The 21660-nt window shown below is 40.1% G+C and overlaps 1 protein-coding gene across 1 annotated transcript in view; it reads right to left on the reverse strand.

Annotated features, from left to right (window-relative positions):
• Positions 1–224: 224 nt before the first annotated feature.
• The window catches only part of TRMT2B (tRNA methyltransferase 2 homolog B), a 35786-nt gene continuing 14350 nt past the window's right edge, over positions 225–21660 (reverse strand). The window contains 10 exon segments of the mRNA XM_065900217.1: positions 225–351; positions 10038–10137; positions 10367–10373; positions 10375–10487; positions 11861–11962; positions 12133–12258; positions 12261–12346; positions 12611–12705; positions 13882–13925; positions 13928–14027. Coding sequence (XP_065756289.1) covers positions 225–351; positions 10038–10137; positions 10367–10373; positions 10375–10487; positions 11861–11962; positions 12133–12258; positions 12261–12346; positions 12611–12705; positions 13882–13925; positions 13928–14027 — 900 coding nt within the window.

Raw genomic sequence — 21660 nt, forward strand, 5'->3', positions numbered from 1 at the left:
GGAGTGGTCACAACCAGGCAAACACGCAAGAGAGGCAGCAAACGTGAAAACTAAGGTTATAAATCTACCTCAGGTAGGAGGTCCACTATATTCTTCCTGCTCAGGGTCCAAAGATTGGTTTCCTCGGTAATGCTCTCAGGGTCAGCGATGTAGCAATATGCTAGACCTGGAAGTTACTGACACTTCAGCCTTAACAAAGAACCTGCAGGCTTGTAGGAGGCTGCTTATTGAGTGAAGAGAAGCACCAGCTCACAGCGCGGGGTGTGGGGGAACAGATCCACAGGCACAGCTTGTCTTAGGACGAAAGGCTCACCAAGGAGCTTCTTAGCAGAGTTTGGAGGACAGCACAACCTGTAGAAAGAAATCATAATATCAGTTTGAGACAGCCTAATCCACCAGAGGGCAGACAGCAGAAGCAAGAAGAACTACAATCCTGCAGCCTGTGGAACAAAAACCACATTCACAGAAAGATAGACAAGATGAAAAGGCAGAGGGCTATGTACCAGATGAAGGAACAAGATAAAACCCCAGAAAAACAACTAAATGAAGTAGAGATAGGCAACCTTCCAGAAAAAGAATTCAGAATAATGATAGTGAAGATGACCCAGGACCTCGGAAAAAGAATGAAGGCAAAGATTGAGAAGATGCAAGAAATGTTTAACAAAGACCTACAAGAATTAAAGAACAAACACCTAAACAGAGATGAACAATACAATAACTGAAATGAAAAATACACTAGAAGGAATCAATAGCAGAATAACTGAGGCAGAAGAATGGATAAGTGACCTGGAAGACAGAATGGTGGAATTCACTGCTGTGGAACAGAATAAAGAATGAAAAGAAATGAAGACAGCCTAAGAGACCTCTGGGACAACATTAAACACAACAACATTCACATTACAAAGGTCCCAGAAGGACAAGAGAGAGAGAGAGACAGAACCTGAGAAAATACGCGAAGAGATTACAGTCAAAAACTTCCCTAATATGGAAAAGGAAATAGCCACCCAAGTCCAGGAAGTGCAGAGAGTCCCATACCGGATAAACCCAAGGAGAAACACGCCAAGACACATAGTAATCAAATTGGCAAAAATTAAAGACAAAGAAATTATTGAAAGCAACAAGGGAAAAACGACAAATAACATACAAGGGAACTCCCATAAGGTTAACAGCTGATTTCTCAGCAGAAACTCTACAAGTCAGAAGGGAGTGGTATGACACATTTAAAGTGATGAAAGGGAAGAACCTACAACCAAGATTACTCTACCTGGCAAGGATCTCCTTCAGATTTGATGGAGAAATCAAAAGCTTTACAGACAAGCAAAAGCTAAGAGAATTCAGCACCACCGAACGAGCTCTACAACAAATGCTAAAGGAACTTCTCTAGGCGGGAAACACAAGAGAAGAAAAGGACCTACAAAAACAAACCCAAAACAATTAAGAAAATGGTAACAGGAACTTACATATTTATAATTACCTTAAATGTGAATGGATTAAATGCTCCAACCGAAAGACACAGGCTCGGGCTTCCCTGGTGGTGCAGTGGTTGAGAGTCCGCCTGCCGATGCAGGGGACACGGGTTCGTGCCCTGGTCCAGGAGGATCCCACATGCCGCAGAGCGGCTAGGCCCATGAGCCATGGCCGCTGAGCCTGCGCATCTGGAGCCTGTGCTCCGCAACGGGAGAGGCCACAACAGTGAGAGGCCCGCGTACCGGGGGAAAAAAAAAAAAAAAAAAAAGACACAGGCTCGCTGAATGGATACAAAAACAAGACCCATATATATGCTGTCTACAAGAGACCCACTTCAGACCTAGGGACACATACAGACTGAAAGTGAGGGGATGGAAAAAAGATATTCCATGCAAATGGAAATCAAAAGAAAGCTGGAGTAGCAATACTCATATCAGATAAAATAGACTTTAAAATAAAGAATGTTACAAGAGACAAGGAAGGACACTACATAATGATCAAGGGATCAATCCAAGAAGAAGATATAACAATTATAAATATATATGCACCCAACATAGAAGCACCTCAATACATAAGGCAAATGATAACTAATAAGAACCTGCTGTATAAAAAAATAAATAAAATAAAATTCAAAAATTCAAAGAAAAAATATTCAGTTTGATAAACCAAGGAGAAACTACAGGAACACAATTCCTTAAAATTTAAGCCCTTCCTCTGTGTTCCCACAGCTATCACATTTAATGTAACTACCTGGGTTTTTTAAACCATCTTCCTCATGGGAGTATATAATCTTTTTGAGGCTAGAAATGAGGCAAAAACTGCTTATTATTCATCTCTGTGTTCTCAGTGTGTGACAGAGTAGGGGTTCAATGGTGAATGGAGCAAAGGGCCTGAGTCATACCCTTTTCTGTATGATTTGCACACAATAGGTTATTAATATATATATTACTGAATTATTCTACTGAAAACTTTCTAAGCAAATTACTTTTTCCCTTATCACAGGAAGTCAAGTAAAAATGAGAACAAAAATTCACCTATAAACTCACCATTCAGAGAAGAATACGTGCTTCTAACTTTTCAGGATATATCTTTCCAAATATGTACATTTAAATTGGTTTCTTAAAGTGGAGTCACACTGTACATACTATACACACTGTTTTACAACAGCTTCTTCACATAATAACACATCATAAGCATCTCTCCACTATATGTAGTTACCTCACTTTTATTGGCTATATGGTATTTCATTAAATAAATGTAATGTAGCTTATTTATCTAATTCCTTGCTATTGGAAATGTAAGCTGTTTCTAACCTTTTGCTATCTCAAAAAGTCCCTTCATGAATATTCTTACAGTTATATCTTTGCTTACATTTTTAGTTATTTAGCAGAACTGCTGAGTTGAAGGGCCTGTATGTTTTTAAGGCCCTAAGATATGTATGACTAAGCCTTTTTAAACCTTGTTAAAAAAGGTTGTACTAATTTACACTCAAACCAACAAACCAGATGAGTTCTTGTTTCCCTGGCTAACACTCAGTCGTTTGAATAGCACTGTCCTATTAAAATAAGGAACAAGACAAGATATTCACTATCACTCCCACACTGGAACATCTTCTTATCCAATGTAATAAGAAAAAAAAAGTATTAGAAGGAGAGAGACAAAACTGCTTTTATATGGTGATCATATGGCCAGCTACCAAGAAAATGAAAGAGAATCAACTGGAAAACCTGTAAAACAAATAAAAGAATAGGTAGCTTGACACAAAATCAGCAATAACGAGTTAGAAAATATCATGAAAAAGGTCCCTGTCATAAAAGCAATAAAAACTTTACAATATCTTGTATTAATCTTAAGAAAAAAGACCTGTATTGGGAAAAAAATACGTGTTATATTTAGAGAATTCCATAAGCCTAGAGTAATTGGAGATAGGTCACATACCTGTATAGAAAAAATACTGTAAAGATTTCAATTCTCCTTAAATTAATTAATTGGAATCAATAAATTCCAATCACAAGCCCAAAAGAATATTTTTTTTTTTTCCAAAAGAATATTTTTGATAAGTTGATTCTACAGCTCTGTTAGAAAATACATGAAAACGTTAAGAGCATATATCCTTTAATCCAGCAATTCCACATCAGGGATTTATCTAATAAATATACTATCAATCACATGCTTATTCATCACATATACATAGTCATTGCAAAAATACACAAAGATATATGTACAAGGACATTCACTGCAACACTGTGGTAACAATAGAGTAGAAACAACCTCAAAATTCATTAGGATGAATGTCCCTTCAAAGGGACAAGTTAAATTATATATTTATGTAAGTTAAAACTATACAGCCTATTTTAAAAATTAAGTAGACCTTTAAGTACTGATGCAGATCCTACATCATTGTAGAACAATCTCCAAAATCTATTGTTAAGTGATAAGCATGGTGCAGAATAGTGGGTTTTTAAAAAATTTTTAAATTGAAGTATAGTTCATATACAATGTTGTATTAGTTTCAGGTGTACAGCAAAGTGATTTAGTTATACATATATATATATATTTTTAAAATTCTTTTACATTATAGGTTATTACAAGATACTGAGTATAGTTCCCTGTGCTATTCAGTAGGTCCTTGTTGTTTACCTATTTTATACACAGTAGTGTGTATACGTTAATCCCAAACTCCTAATTTATCTCCCCCACCACCACCACTATCCCCTTTGGTAACCATAAGTTTGTTTTCTATGTCTGTGAGTCTATTTCTGTTTTGTAAATAAGTTTGTTTATATATCACTTTTTTAGGTTCCACATATAAGTGATATCATATGATTTTTTTGTCTTTGACTTATTTCACTTAATATGATAATCTCTAGGTCCATCAGAACAGTGTTTATAGTCTGTTTCTATCTGTTTACAAAAGAAAGAGCGATGTACACACACACACACAGAATATATCTGGTAGGTTACACAAGAAACTAGGAAGAGTGGTGACATCTGAAGGACTAGGAGCCAGGAATAAGAAGACTCATTATTCACTGCATGCACATGCACTCTTATGTACTGTTTTTTTTCCTACCATATGCACATACTGTCTTTTCAAAGTAACTTTTTCTTGCCTTTCTGAGGCCATGTTTATTGTTTTACTCAGTCTGAGTGTTAGCAGAATCCTAGGCTTACTCTTAATCGTTGCATTTTTTAATCTATTGTTTTGCAAAATAAATATTTTCATTTTATTCAAAAGTGAAACATATAAAGGTATATAGTGAAGTTTCTCCACACCTCTGACTCCCATCCCTGCAGTTTTCCCCCACCATAGATAACTACTATTATCAGTTTTTTGTTTTTGTTTTTGTTTTTTTGGGCTGCACATCACAGTATGTAGGACCTTAGTTCCCCGACCAGGAATGGAACTGGTGCCCTCTGCAGTGGAAGCACGGAGACTTAACCACTGAACCACCAGGGAAATCCTTTTATTTTCTTAACGTTTTTCTATTAATCAGTTTCTTATAAAACTTACCAGTTTCTGTATGCATATACAGCAAATACAAATCAATATTCTCTTCACCTTTTGTCCGTTTTTACAAAGATAGCTATCATTATATCAACAATTCTGCATACCTTGCTATTTCCATTCAGAACCAAAATCACAAGCCACAAAAGAAAAAACAGACTGGACATCACCACAATTAAATAATCTTGTGCTTCAAAGGATAATGTCAAGAAAGTGAACAGACAACCCACAGAAAAGACAATTTCTGTAAATCATATATCTGATAAGGAACTTATATCTAGAATTTTAAAAGAATTCTTAAAACTCAATAATAAAAAGATGACCCAACTGAAAAATGGGCAAAAGATCTAAATAGACAGGTCTCCAAAGAAGATATATATAGGGCTTCCCTGGTGGTGCAGTGGTTGAGAGTCCGCCTACCGATGCAGGGGACACAGGTTCATGCCCTGGTCTGGGAAGATCCCACATGCCGCGGAGCGGCTGGGCCCGTGAGCCATGGCCGCTGAGCCTGCACATCTGGAGCCTGTGCTCCGCAATGGGAGAGGCCACAACAGTGAGGCCCGCGTACCGCAAAAAAAAAAAAAAAAAAAAAAAAGATAGATAGATATATATAAATGGCCAATAAACATATGAAAAATGTTCAACATCATTAACCATGGGGAAATGCAATCAAAAACACAAGGAGGTACCACTTCTCACCCATTAGGATGTGTATAATAAAAAAGATGACAGTAGAGTTAACAAGGACGTAGAGAAATTGGAACACTCATATACTGCTGGAGGGAATTTAAGATGGGAGGCTGCTTTGGAAATAGTCTGGCAGTTCCTCAAAAGGTTAAAATAGGTACCATATGACCCAGCAATTACACTACTAGGTATCTACCCAAGAGAAATGAAAACATATGTCCCCACAAAAACTAGCACATGAACGTTCATAGCAACATTATTCATAATAGCCAAAAGGTGGAAACAACCTAAGTGTCCATCAACTGATGATTGAATAAATGTGGTATATATATCCATAGAATGGAATATTATTCAGCCACAAAAAGGAATGAAGTACTGCTACATGCTACAACACAGACGAACCTTACAAACATCATGTTAAGAGAAAGAAGCCAGATGTGAAGGACCACATTTGCAAAGAACTTCACTTGTATGAATTCTGCAGAATAGGCAAATCCATACAGACATAAGGTAGATTAGTGGTTGCCTAGGGTCAGCGGGTTGGGAAAAAATGGGAAGTGACAGGTGAGAGGTGCAGGGTTTCTTTTGGAGTGATGAAAGTGTTCACAATTAGACAGTAGTGATGGCTGCACAAGTCTGAGATGTACCAAAAACCTTTGAATTGTACATTTTAATTAAGGTTGAATTTTATGATATGTGAGTTATATCTCAATAAAGTTGTTAACAGAAAATAACGTACCTTAGAGATCTTTCCGTATCAGTAAACAGAGAACATCTTCATTCTTTTTTATAGCAGCATGGTATTCCATTGTATGGATGTACATATTTGATTTAACTAGTTCCTCACTGATGGACTTTTAGGACATCTCATCATTTGCTGTTACAATATTGCAATCAATCAATCAATCAATGCATGTCATTTTACATGTGTGTCAGTATATTTGTAGGATAAAGCCTCAGGAATGGAATTACTGGATCAAAAGGTATATATAAATTTATGATCTTAATCTATATTGCTAAATTTCCCTCCATGGGATAGTGCCAATTTACACTCTGACCAGTAACTTTTTAGAATTCATGTTTCCCCATAGTATTGCCAACAGTGCATTATCAAACTTTGGAACTTTTGCCAATCTGAGATACAAAAAGTGGTATCCCAGGGTACTTTTAATCTGCATTTCCACTATAATGGAAGAGACTGAGCATCCATTCATGGTTCATACACATTTATGTTTTCTTTTTATATCTTGCATTCATTCTTCTTTTGCGCTGTTGTTTTTCTTACTGATTTCCAGGAGTTTGTTATAAATTAAGGAAAAAAGTCTTTGTAATATGAACTGCAAATTTTTTTCCAGTTTGTACGTTGTTTCCTCTGCTTTTGGTGTTTTTTATCATGCAAGTTATTGATTTTTAAAACTGTTTTATTGCAATATCATTCACACAGCTCAACCACTTATTCAGTTCAGTGGTTTTCAGTATATTCACAGGATTATGCATCTATCACAACAATCAATTTTGGAATATTTTCATTAACTCCTTAGCAGTCACTCCCCATTTCTCCTGAAACCCCCCACCCTAAGCCCTAGACAACCATAAATCTACTGTCTGTCTCTAGAGATTTGCCTAGTCTGGACATTTTCCTATAAATGGAATAAGTGGCCTTTTGTGTCTGGCTTCTGGATACCAGTCCCTTATCAGGTAAATGATTTTCAAATCTTTTCTCCCATTCTGTGGGTTGTCTTTTCATCTTTTCACTTTCTTGATGGTATCATTTGCAGCACAAAAAGTTTTTTTTAATTTTGATGATGTTCAGTTACACACACACACACACACACACACACACACACACAGTTTCTTGTAGCTGTTCCTTGGGTCTTTGATGTTATATGTAAGAAGGCTTTGCCTAACCCAAGTTCACAAAGATTTACTCCCATGTTTCAAGCTCTTACATTTACTTCTATAATCCATTTTGAATTTATTTCTGTGTATGGTGTAACGAAGGAAGTTTTGTTTTATGTAGCCAAATTTAACCTTTTATTATATGTCTTCTGAATTTTCATAGTTAGAAAGGGCTTCTGCACTCCAAGATTATAAAAAAAATTCTCTGATTTCCTAGGGTACATTTATGATTTCCCCTGTTTACACTTAAATCTCTTAACTCTTCTATAATTTATCCTGGTCTGCAACATGAGATGTAGATCCAACCTTTTTTTTTTTTTTTTTTTTGCCTTATCTACCCAGTTGTCCACCACCATCTATTAAATAGTTCATTTGTTTCCCATTGATTTGAGGTGCCTCCTTCATGATATGTATACAAAAACATTTTTAAACTGTATAATGAAAATAAAAATAAAGGACAACTGGAAGAGTATGCAGGAAAAGATAAGGAAATAAGTGTGAAAATATACGGGCCTCATGATTTTATTTTGGGTAGAAGAAGCTCTTTGACAACTTTCTCAATTTTTTCCCATGGGTACTGGTGTGTTTAGGTTTACTGTAGCTTCTAGAATTAATATTAGCCATTTGCATTCTTCCGGGAAATCTCCCATTTCATCTAGGTTTTCCAACGTATTAGGAGGGAGTTATACAAAGTACTTTCTTATATTTTTAAAAATTTCTTCATATCGATAGTTATGCTCCTTTTTCTCATTTAAGACTTCATATTCTTGATTAGGTTTACTTATCTATTTTATTTTCTTCTTCCAATAACACCTTCTGGTTTGTTTGTTGAGTCTATAGGTTTTTGTTTTTTTTTATTGGGGTGTAGTTGTTTTACAATGTTGTCTTAGTTTCTACTGTACAGCAAAATGGAGTTCCCTGTGCTATACAGAAGGTTCTTATTAGTTATCTATTTTATAAATATTAGTGTATATATGTCAATCCCAATCTCCCAATTCATCCCCCCACCCACTTCCCATTAGTGTCCATACGTTTGTTCTCTATTTCTGTGTCTCTATTTCTGTCTTGCCTTTGTAGTTCATTAATTTGGATTTTTAAAATGTTATTGATTTCTTCCTTCAGTTTTCGTTAGCTTTATTGTTCTTCTAGCTCACTGACTTGAAAGCTCAATTTATTTCCTTTTAATTCTCACTTGTTTCATCTAGGTATTTCATCTGTACTTTATTTATTAATTTATTTATTTTGGCTGTGCCACACAGCTTGTGGGATCTTAATTCCAAGACCAGGGCTTGAACCCAGGTCCTCAGCAGTGAAAGTGCAGAGTCCTAACCACTGGACCGCCAGGGAATTCCCTCATCTGTACTTTATACCCACCTATGTTGTTCGAATATTACAAAGAAATTGTGTTATTTATGTAAAAAAGAGAGAGAGATTACAAGAAGAAAACATTTCAAAAATCAAAATAATTGAGCAGGGCCAGAACTGGGAGTGAAGCAAAAGGCATTCCCCGTGGGTGCACAATTTAAGAGGGTGCCAAAAACTCAGTAATCAAGACAAATGATATCTTGATGCAATAATTTGGAAAATCAAATTGTAAAATTATGGCCGGCAGGCTGGCTGCCTGCTTTTATAAATACAGTTTTATCGGAACTAGGAACTAGGACCAGGACTAGAGTAAGGTGACTGAGGCATGGCTTAGCAAGTACAGGAGTGGATCTCACTTTTTAAAAAAACGTAATATTTTGTTCACAGATATTTTGGACGATTTAATTTTTGAAAATACTGCATTAAAAATGCATCTTGGGGCTTCCCTGGTGGCGCAGTGATTCAGAGTCCGCCTGCCAATGCAGGGGACACGGGTTTGTGCCCCTGTCTGGGAAGATCCCACATGCCACAGAGCGGCTGGGCCCGTGAGCCATGGCCGCTGAGCCTGCGCATCTGGAGCCTGTGCTCTGCAATGGGAGAGGCCACAACAGTGAGAGGCCCGCGTACCGCAAAAAAAAAAAAAAAAAAAAAAAAAAAAAAATGCAACTTGATTACTAAGATTTGGGGCATCCTCTTAAATTTTGTACCTGATGTGGGTTGCTTTATTTGCCTCATCCAAGACCTGGCCCTATAATTGACTCTTGATGACAGTATAATGACTTTTTTATTTCTTTATACTTCTGTACACTTTCCAAATTCTGCACAATAAGCATAACAATAAGGATTACTTTGACCATCAGGAAAAATTAATTAATTTATTTTTTGCGGTACGTGGGCCTCTCACTGTTGTGGCCTCTCCGGTTGCAGAGCACAGGCTCCGGACGTGCAGGCTCAGCAGCCATGGCTCATGGGCCTAGCCGCTCCGTGGCATGTGGGATCTTCCCGGACCGGGACACGAACCCGTGTTCCCTGCATCGGCAGGCAGACTCTCAACCACTGCGCCACCAGGGAAGCCCAGGAAAAATAATTTAAAAACGAAGTCAAGACTCACTCAATGATGTTCCTTGTGATTTCACCATGGGGCTTGCAGGAAACAAAAACTAGTATGCGGATGGCCCCGTAGTTTCGAATGGCTTGAACCACCTGGTAATCTAAAGGAAGAAACACATTGCTATTAATATAATTAAACTATCATGGTCCAGGTTATCACAAACTTGCAACTGGCTGGCACATAGCACTGGTTAGGAAAAGAGGAGAAGCAGGTTCAGAGCCAGCTAACTGAGAGCAGCCTTAACATGGTGTAGAAATGAGAGACCAAAGCTGGTGGACATCATGGGAATACCTAACTAGCTCTGTAGCAGGAAATCTAGTCATCCTTACGCAGTCCTGGCCCGGGCTGGGTTCACTACAGCAACAATTAACTGCCCATCTTCCTTTGACTTTAGTAGCTGTGGCAAAATCTTCTCTGCTAGACCAGTATGGAATTCACAGTTGGTGATGCCTGCAAAAGAGAGGCCCACGTGCCATAACTCAAAATGCAAGCCAAGCAGTTGGGGGTGGGGAGCTTCAGCTTTATAGAAATGTACAGAAAGCAGGGAGGGCTCTGCCATCTTCTCTTTAGATCTAACATACTTCTGCATAACAATGAAAGAAATGCTTTTGAAGCTGCTTCATTTTTTCCAATGCGCTTTCCCTTGCAATATCTCTGTAGGCCTTTCAGCTTGAGAGACTAGATGTGTTATTTCACAACTTAGTGACTCACACAGCACATAAGGACCTATACCAAGAAGAGAACCTTGACTATAACTCAAGTGCTCCTTCTGCTATATTGGAGGCTTTCACATGGAGCCTCAGGAGCTGTCTAGAAGTGAGGTAGAGGGGAAAGAAAATCTTTTTTCTATGTTGCAGTTTGGCCTAAGACTTTGTTCAAAGAAAAGGTCCTACTGCTAAAAATAGTTTGAAACCTATTGTATTGTTATGATGACTCATGAGTCTAATGTCAAGAAGGCTCTTCTATATTATTCAAAGTTTTGCCAAGTTCCCTTCCTATCAGCTAGGCTTATTCCTTCCCTTAGGCTTTTTCCAGATAGAAACAAAAAGATTAGGGAGGGATAAATTAGGAGTTTGGGATTAACATATACACACTACTATATATAAAATAGGTAACCAACAAAGACCTACTGTATAACACAGGGAACTCTACTCAATATTTTGTAATAACCTATAAGGGAAAATAATTTTTTTAATGAATTTATTTATTTTTGGCTGTGTTGGGTCCCCATTGCTGTGCCCAGGCTCCCTCTAGCTGTGGTGAGTGGGGGCCACTCCTCGCCGCAGCGCACGGGCCTCTCATTGCTGTGGCCTCTCCCGTTGCGGAGCACAGGCTTCAGTAGTTGTGGCTCGTGGGCTCTAGAGCGCAGGCTCAGCACTTGTGGCGCACGGGCCCAGATGCTCCGCAGCATGTGGGATCCTCCTGGACCAGGGCCTGAACGCCTGCATTGGCAGGAGGATTCTCAACCACTGCGCCACCAGGGAAGCCCAGGGAAAATAATTTGAAAAAGAATATATATATATATACATATATATATATATATATGTATATATATATATATATATAAAACTGAATCACTTTGCTGTATACCTGAAACTAACACAACATTGAAATCAACTATACTTCAAATTTTAAAAAAAAGAAAAAGAAAAAAAAAGGGGGACCTCTTTTAGAAAGTCATCAGGATCCAACTCTGAGCACTCCAGAACACCTTCCCTTCCTCCCCAGTCGTGGATACGGTAGATGCCCTTTCCCACACAACCGTTCCCATAGTACAGAACAACTACAGCTCTTAATTTCTCCCCAGAATGTGAGCAGTGTACCATTGAAGGCTGCAGTCCACCTGGCATCCTCTACCGCCTGCTCCACCAACTCAATCCCAAGGACCTAGGAGGTATACTGAGCCAGAGAGAGACCAATCACACCTGGGGAAGTAGGAGAGAATAAGAGGAGGGTATTTTATGGTATTACCAATGAGGTTATGCCTGCACCACTACCACCAACTCCCCACCTCGGCTGCAAGGGCCCTGGGTGCTGCGTGGATGGTGTTGGGGAGATAAGGTGCATGTTGATTCTGCCCTGGGCTGCCACTTGCCAGTTACACAGCAGATGTCAAGGAGGACGGTGTTAGAGTTCACTCCACTCAGCTCCCCCACAGTCCGATACAGTATCTCTGCACCAGCAATGTTAACCTGGAAAAAGGCATCTGGAGAGATGCGATCTTCAACCCCAGGAGATCTTCAAAGATGTGGGGTTCCCCAGACAGGAGCTGGTAGGGGGACTGCTGATGGCTGCAACGGGTCGTAGTGCTAGAAAAGAATAAAAGAAGAAAGCACCTTGGAATGGCAGGCCAACCTATCTCTAGTGGTTGGTTGGAGAGGGAGGCCCCAGCATCTCAGCTAGGAGACAAAGCCTCCATGGCATGGCCCTGAGAGCTCTGGAGGAGTTTCCCTCTCAGGGGATGGAGGTACATGCAAACACTTGGTCATCAGCAGCGCTGCCTCAGTAATCCACAACCCAGACTATGGCAAGCCATAAGACTGCGGCTTGCTGTTGGGCTGTCCCAGGTTTACCTTTCCTGGAAGTAAAGTGATGTCAAGTCACAGACTGCTCCTGGCCCTTTGGTGAAAAACTTCTTTACAGTCTCCTTCTGGACACAGAGCTCCTCCTGCCCAGACCACAAAATCAGGAGTCAAGCAAAAACCCACCTCTTACAAATTTTCTCTCCAAGCTCTATGGTAATCAGCCCTGCAGTAGTCAGACAAGAAGGCACATTACTCAAGTGTTATAGATAACACTTAAAGCAATGTTCTGTAGGACCAAAAAAAAAAAAAGCTATTTTCACATCTCAGCAGAAGCACTGCTTTGCTTATTGGCTTTTGACAAATGCTATACAACAGACACGGCACTTTCTCTGGTTTGAGCCTCTTTAATAGTTCTCTAAAGAAAGTGTGAGAGTTATTCTTGTTGTAACCTAGGAGCTAAACTAAGCTTTTGTCCCATCACAAACAAACAATAACCTTTCAATTCCTTTCATACTTCTCTACTTCAAATATCCCATCCACCCATCCAAACACCACCTCAGAAGACACACGTCCTAAGAGAAAGGAAAGAAAGGGCACGGAACAGAATGAGCACGGTAAATAAATCCTTTCTTCGAGTTCTAAATGTTTTAAAATTCTTATGTCACTACAGAGAGCCCTATCCATTAGCTCGACACAAGGACATGACAATAAACTATGTTGGAGCTATAGAGTTAAAAGGCCAGGAATCAACGACCTGGGTTCAAGCCCTACAGCTTTGCTATTTACTAGCTCTTTAACGTTGCGTACCTCTATGCCTCCATTTGCTCAGCTGTGAAATGAAGGGAACAATACCTCTCCCTCTCCAGCCTACTTCACAAGTTGCTTGAGATGATCACATAAGTATTAGAATATTTTGATACAGGCATGTTTGAAAGCTCTAAGTGTATTACAAATGTAAAAGTATTATGTAGATTATGAAATTCTGACCATATTCTAGTCTCTATTAAATTGGCTTCTGGAATTAGTAGAACACCTAATAAGTTCTATGGGCAAAGTTCTTGTGAAAATCCTCAGGAGTCCTCACATGATAATTAACTTGGTAACCTAGCCTCAGTCTCTTTGGTTTCATTATGCCAGCAGCATGGTTAACAGGATCCTTGCCATCTCCTCATCATCATCCCCAACCCTTCTTTCCAACCCATACATTCTATGGATGCATTGTTTCTGCTATCTTCCCTGAAACCTCCAAATACCAACTGCAGCATATTGATAGTAAGGGCTGCTATAGAAGCTGTTCCTTACCATCCTTTGAGTCTCACCTGCCTTAATTCCTGGGGATGGAAAGTGATGATGGCCATTGTGTGCCTTGGCTATTGGTGTGGGCTATGAGCTCACGCCAGTACCCACCTTCACGAAACAGAAGGCAGGGCTCCAATGGGGACTGCCGAAGGAATACTTTGTAGTACTAGGAAGAAAACAGTACTATTACACAGGCAAAACTAACAAAGTTTGACAGCTCATTATTCATGCTGAGCGACTGTTATGGGCTGAAGTGTATCCCCCCACACCCAAATTCGTATGTTGAACGCTTAGTACCTCAGAATGTGACCAGATTTGGAGACGAGGTCTTTAAAGATGTGTTTAAGTTAAAATTAGGCCATTAGGGTGGGTCCGAATGCTGTGGTTTCAGTTGGCCACGCTGCCACCCCAGTGGGCCCACCACACCAGTGGGCCTAGAGGATAGTATCAACCCATAGAGGATTATTCTCAAGCCTTAAAATTTAGTGGAATTTGCCCTGCTAGGTTTCAGATTTGCTTGGGACCCAAGACCCCTTTCTTCTTTCTGATTTGTTCCTTTTGGAATGGAAATGTCTATCCTATGCCTGTCCTACGATTGTATTTGGGAAGCAGATAATTTGTCCAACTTCACTGGTTCATAGCTAATTCTGTCTTAGGATGAATTATACCTTGACTGATACCTCTCATCCACACTTCATTTAGATGAGATTTAGGACTTAGAGTTGATGCTGGAATGTGTTAAGAATTTTGGGCTGTTGGAATGGGGGTGAATGTATTTTGCATGTGAGAAGAACATGAATTTTGGGGGTCCAGAGGAGAGTGTTATGGGCTGAACTGTGTCCCCCTAGGATTCATACATTGAAGTCCTAACCCCCAGGACCTCAAAATGTGACTGTGTTTGGAAATAGGGCCTTTAAATAGGTGATTAGTTAAAATGAGGCAGTTAAGGTGGGCTCTAATCCAATCTGACTGTTGTCCTTATAAGAAGAGGAAATTTGGATACACAGAAACATCAGGGATGCGCACGTGCACAGAGGAAAGCCCACATGAGGACACAGCAGAAAGGCAGCCATCTACAAGCCAAGGAGAGAGGTCTCCGAAGAAACCAAACCTGCTGACACCCTGATCTTGGACTTCCAGCCTCTGGGACTGTGAGAAAATAAGTTTATGTTGTTTAAGCCACCCAGTCTGTGGGATTTTGTTATGGCAGTCCTAGCAAACTAATGCAGTGATATAAGAAACATGATCACTGCCCTGCAACCTTACTGAGGGATCCTATCCATGATAGCCCAAAAAGTATGCTCCATGAAGGCTCAGAGTTGTATCCTGAGTCTAGCACATAACCAGTGCTCAATAATTATTATTGAAAGAAGGTATGAAAGAACAGCAAAGGTATCTGTATGAAGAATTTCAGCTTGTTGTGTACACAGTGTGGAATACAATAATCATCCATTTCTGTGAATTCCTCCTGGCAGCAATTCTTAATATACTACTAAGCTGCTATAATTCCATTCTTACTTATAACTTCCTGATGTAAGCCCATTGTTTCTGTATTTCTTCATATAACCAGGTGCCAACCAGCTTAGTTGGATCCTTCATCTTCCCCTGGTAAATACAGGTCAAAAGCAATCCTGATTCAGTGTTGAGATATCAAAAATCCTTAAAGCCAAACTTCAAACACAACCCAGTTGCTGCCACAACAGGACACACTATCTGATTTACTAGGTCCTCTTGTTTTCATAATGCATGGGTTCTGGATCCACTGTATTTTCACAAAAACCCAAAATAGTGCATGGAAAGGAGAGTTACACCAAAAAACAGCGCCACTTGAGAGGGTAAAAATCAATTAAGGGTGCACTTGACCACTTCTGCTATAATTTCATATAAATGCAACATAAGATGCTTAACTATACTTATACTGAACAAATTTTTCCAAATTTTGAAGTTGGTGATTTAAAGGAAGACTGTTTCAACTGTTGTTTACTTGCTGGTTGGAAAGGAATGTTTTCTGGAAGAAGATTCAAATGTCTTTGAGGTCCTAGAAGGATGGGAACTGAAAAACTGAGTCTGACCTGGAAGATAATGGGTAAGTAAATATGAAATACAGCTTCTCCATTGTATGAGCCAAGGCTTTGGTTTCTTCATTTATAAAACAGAGCCTGAAACTCCTATTCTTACATGGGAATGCCTAAGCATCATATTGCAATATACAGTTGACCCTTGAACAACATGGGTTTGAACTGTGTGGGTCCACTTACATGTGGATTTTTTTCAACAAATACGTACTACATTACTACACAATCTGGGGTTGGTTGAATCTGGGGTTGGTTGAACTCGAGACGTGGAACTGCAGATACGGGAAAACCAAGGATATGGAGGGCCAACTACAGAGTTATAGGTGCATTTTCAACTGTGCAGAGGGTCAGCGCCCCAACCCCCATGTTGTTCAAGGGTCAACTGTATCAATGTATCAAATCAACACACTGTACACCCTAAACTTACACAATGTTGCATGTCAATTATACCTCAATAAAATAAAATTTTTAAAAAGAGTGAAAGGGCCTTCTGGTTAAAATAACAGGCTATTCCTCTTAAAAATCCCACTAAAATGAAATAAAGGAATAAAAAAGACATAAACGTATTTAAACTCATTGATCCACCAATTCTCCCTTCTCTCTCTCTTGCATCATTTTCCTCCCTCACTACTGGATCATTCCCATCAATACACAAGCATGTTCTTCTAACTCTCCCACCTTTAAAAAGAAAAGTAACCTTCTCAAACCCACTTTCCCCTCCAGCCACTGTTCCATTTCTCCGCTCCTCTTTGTAGCAAAGCTCCTCAAAAGAAGTGTCTATATTCACTGCCTCCCATTCCTCTCCTTCTCCTCACCCACTGAAATCAGGTCCCCACCACTCCACCTAAACAGCTCCCATTATGGTCACCAATGACCTCCGTGTCATGCAGTTCAAAGGTCAATTCACACTCATCTTACTTGACCTACCAGCAGCACTGGCACAGCTGATGAGCCCCTCCTCCTCAGTTCACTGTCTTCACTAGGCTTTCAGGATCCCACACTCTCCTGGTTTCCTCTGACCTCACTGGCTGCCCCTTCTCAGTCACCTTTACTGGTTCCTCTTCTCCTCCCAGACCTCTTAAAATGGGAATGCCCCTGGGCTCAGTCCATGTTCCTGTTCTCTTTCTATCTACTCTCACTCCCTTGGTCATCTCTTCCAGTCTCATGATTTTAAATAACATCTACATGTTAACAACTCCAAGATTTCTAATTCTTGAACCTCATCCTAACAGATCCAACTACCTATTTAACATATCCACTCAGATGCCTAATAGGTATCTCAATGCAACATGTCCAAAATTGAGCTGCTAACCTCCCCCTGCTCAAATCTGCTCTGCCACAGCTTTTTCCATTTCCGTAGAAAGTAACTCCACTGTTCCACTTTCTCCTCCCAAACACCTAGAGCCATTTTTCACTCCTCTCTTTCTCTTATACCTTTCACTCAATCAATCAAGAAATCCTGCAGTTCTGTCTTCAAGATATATCCACCTCCATTGCTGCTCCCACTGGGCTATATCATCTCACATCTGGATTACCACATGAGCCTCCTAACTAGTCTCTCCGTGCTTCTACCTTTCCCTACAACAATCCATACACAATATAATAGCCAGAGTGATCCTGTTTAAAACCTAAATCATATCATGAGATGCCCGCCCCCCAATCAAAACCTCCAACAGCTCAGAATAAAAGCCAAAGTCCCAACAATGACCTCTAAGGCACTACACTATCTGGTCCCCATTAGCTACCTTACCTCTTCTCCTATTACTCTTCTGAGTCTACCTTCAGTTCCTCCAGAAAGCATGCCATACTCCTACCTTAGGGCCTTTGCCATGGCTGTTCTCTTTGGCTAGAATGCTCTTCCCTCAGACCTCCACATGGTTGACACCCTCATTTCCTTTAAGTCTTAATTCCAAAGTTTCTCAACCTTGGCACTATTGTCAATTCTGTGTTGTTGGGGGGCTGTCCTGTGTACTGCAGGAGGTTTAACAGCATCCTTGGCCTCTACTCACTAGACAGATACCAGTAGCACCGTCCAACCACCCCCCAGTGGTGACAACCAAAAATGTCTCCAACATTGCTAAATGTCCCCTGTAGGGCAAAACTAATTCCAGTTGAGAACTACTGCTTTATTCAAATATCACCTTCTCAATGAAGCCTACGTTGATCCCATTTAAAATTACAACCCGCATTTCCCCCAAACTTATGATTTCTCATCCTCCTTATCCTGCTGTATTTTCCCCATGGCATTTGTCTTAGTCTGTTTGGACTGCTAAAACAAAAGTACCATAAACTGGATGACTTATAAACAACAAAAATTCCTCAGTTCCGGAGACTGGGAAATCCAAAATCAAGGTTCCGGCAGATTCAGTGTCTGGTGACAGCTTCCTCAATGACGGCTTCTGTCTTTTCACTGGAACCTCACATGGCAGAATGGACAAGCTAGGGGCTTCCCTGGTGGCACAGTGGTTAAGAATCTGCCTGCCAATGCAGGGGACACGGGTTTGAGCCCTGGTCCGGGAAGATCCCACATGCCACGGAGCAACTAAGCCCGTGCGCCACAACTACTGAGCCTGCGCTCAAGAGACCATGAGCCACAACTACTGAGCCCACATGCCACAACTACTGAAGCCTGCGTGCCTAGAACCCGTGCTCTGCAACAAGAGAAGCCACCACAATGAGAAGTCCACGCACAACGAAGAGTGGCCCCCGCTCACCACAACTACAGAAAGCCCGTGCACAGCAACGATGACCCAACACAGCCAAAAAAAATTTTTTAAACAAATAAATGAAAAGAATGGACAAGCTAGTTCTCTGGGTCCTCTTTTATAAGGGCACTAATCCTAATCATGAGGGCTCCACTCTCATGACCTAAGCACCGCCCAAAGGCCCCAATCTCTTAATACTATTACCTTGGGGGTGAGGATTTCAACATATGAAATTTGGAGGGACAGAAACATTCAGACCAGCACTGCACTTATCACCTTCTAATATATTATATAATTTACTTTATTATGTTTTTTTAAAAATCTGTCTCCCCCCACTAAAATATAAGTTCCACAAGGGAAGGGGTATTTTCTTCATTATTGTATCCTAAGCACCTAGAATAGTGCCTGGCATTTGTAGGTACTCAATTGTACTTGTTGAATGAATAAATGAAAGAAAGAACAGAGATAATGGGAGAGAAGACAACAAGAGCAAACCAGATAAAAGACTGGAATGTCAACTGACTTAGCAAGATGAAGGAAGCTACATCTGGATTGCCTACAAAGGGGGATCTGATGAGAGGTAAGGCTTACCTGCTCCACACAAGCCTGGAAAGGCTCAAATTTGAAGTGCAAGGAGATAGAGATGGGATAAGGTACAGGGCTTAAAACAGGGTTTGGTTGAAAGTCTGGACATAAAACTGGTAAACAACCTCATCCTACCAAAAACCTCTATCCTTCTGTAGCAGGAGGTTGGGGATGTTTTTTCCCTTAGGAAAAAATGAACACACAAATACCAGGAAATACCAGGCAGAGTTGTGGCACAGGGGTGGAAACAGGAAGATTCAATGTAAATTCTCTCAAGAAACTGAATAGTCCCAGAGTAATGATCTCCCAAGAGAGAGAGATGGGCCCCCACCCACAAGCACCAGCAGCGAAGCCAAGAATCAACAAACCCACTCAAGCTGAATTGCCAATCAATTTAAAGCCTCATGCTTAAACATGAACAGTCAGGCAACTACCACCAGCTATTTGATTAAAGCCTTCATTGCAAAAGACAATACCCAAAACAAACAGGGGGAAAAAATCCCTGAAGGAAGCAGACAATTCAAAAAACAGGAAAAAGGGCTTCCCTGGTGGCGCAGTGGTTGAGAGTCTGCCTGCCGATGCAGGGGACACGAGTTCGTGCCCTGGTCCGGGAAGATCCCACATGCCGCAGAGCGGCTGGGCCCGTGAACCATGGCCGCTGAGCCTGCACGTCCGGAGCCTGTGCTCCGCAACGGGAGAGGCCGCAACAGTGAGAGGCCCACGTACCGCAAAAAAAAAAAAAAAAAAAAACAGGAAAATAAAGGCAAAAGCAAGATTAAAAAAATATATATATATGTGTGTGTGTATATATATTACATTATTTTAAAAAAAGAAGATGCTATACAAAAGGAACAGAGAACAAGCAAAAGCTTTTGAAAATTAAAAGGTGGTAGAAAAAAAGTCAATAAAAATGTTGGCATTTATTTCAAGAAAATTTCACAAAAAGAAGAACAAAAGGGAAAAGAGATGGAAAATAGAAGAGGAATGAGTAGCAGATTACAGAATCAATTCATGAAGTCCAAAATCCAAATAATAGGAGGTATAGAGAGAACAAAGAAAATGAGAGGAAGTACTTAAAGAAATAATACATCACACCAGTCAGAATGGCTATCATCAAAAAGTCTACAAATACTATATATAAAATAGATAACTAATGAGAATGTACTGTATAGCACAGGGAACTTTACTCAATGCTCTGTGGTGACCTAAATGGGAAGGAAATCTAAAAAAGAGTGGATATATATATATGTATAACTGAATCACTTTGCTGTACAGCAGAAACTAATACAACTTTGTAAAGCAACTATACTCCAATTAAAAAAAAAAGTCTACAAATAAATGGTGCAGAGGGTGTGGAGAAAAGGGAACCCTCCTACAGTGTCAGTGGGAATGTAAATTGGTGCAGCCACTATGGAGGACAGTATGGAGCTTCCTTAAAAGACTAAAAATAGAGTTGCCATATGATCCAGCAATCCCACTCCTGGGAAGATATCTGGAGAAAACTCTAATTTGAAAAGATACATGCACCGCAATATTCATAGCAGCATTATTTACAATAGCCAAAACATGGAAACAACCTAAATGTCCGTCGACAGAGGAACGGATAAAGAAGATGTGGTACATATATACAATGAGATATTACTCAGCCATAAAAATAATGAAATAATGCCATTTGCAGTAACCCATAGATGGGCCTAGAGATTATCATACTAAGTGAAGTAAGTCAGACAGAGAAACATAAATATCATATGATATCACTTATTTGTGGAATCTAAAACAATGATACAAATGAACTTATTTACCAAACAGAGGGCTTTCCTGGTGGCGCAGTGGTTAAGAATCTGCCTGCCAATACAAGGGACATGGGTTCGCCCTGGCCCAGGAAGATCCCACATGTTGCAGAGCAACTAAGCCCGTGCACCACAACTACTGAGCCTGAGCTCTAGAGCCCACAAATCACAACTACTGAGCCCATGTGCCACAACTACTGAAGCCTGCGTGCCTAGAGCCCATGCTCTGCAACAAGATAAGCCACAACGAGAGGCCCGCGCACCACAACAAAGAGTAGCCCCCACTCACCGCAACTAGAGAAAGCCCACGCACAGCAATGAAGACCCAACACAGCCAGCCATACATACATACATACATACATACATAAAATAAAACAGAAACAGACTCACAGATATAGAAACAAACTTATGGTTACCAAAGGGGAAGGAGCAGGGGAGGGATAAATTAGGATATGGGGATTAACATATACACACTACTATATATAAAATAGAGAAACAACAAGGATCTACTGTATGGCACTGGGAAGTATATTCAACACCTTATAATAACCTATAATGGAAAAGAATCTGATAAAGAATATATATATATAACTGACTCAGTTTGCCGTACACTTGAAACTAACACAACATTGTAAATCAACTAT

The sequence above is a fragment of the Phocoena phocoena genome, chromosome X, assembly GCF_963924675.1.
Source record: "Phocoena phocoena chromosome X, mPhoPho1.1, whole genome shotgun sequence".
Lineage (NCBI taxonomy): Eukaryota > Metazoa > Chordata > Mammalia > Artiodactyla > Phocoenidae > Phocoena > Phocoena phocoena.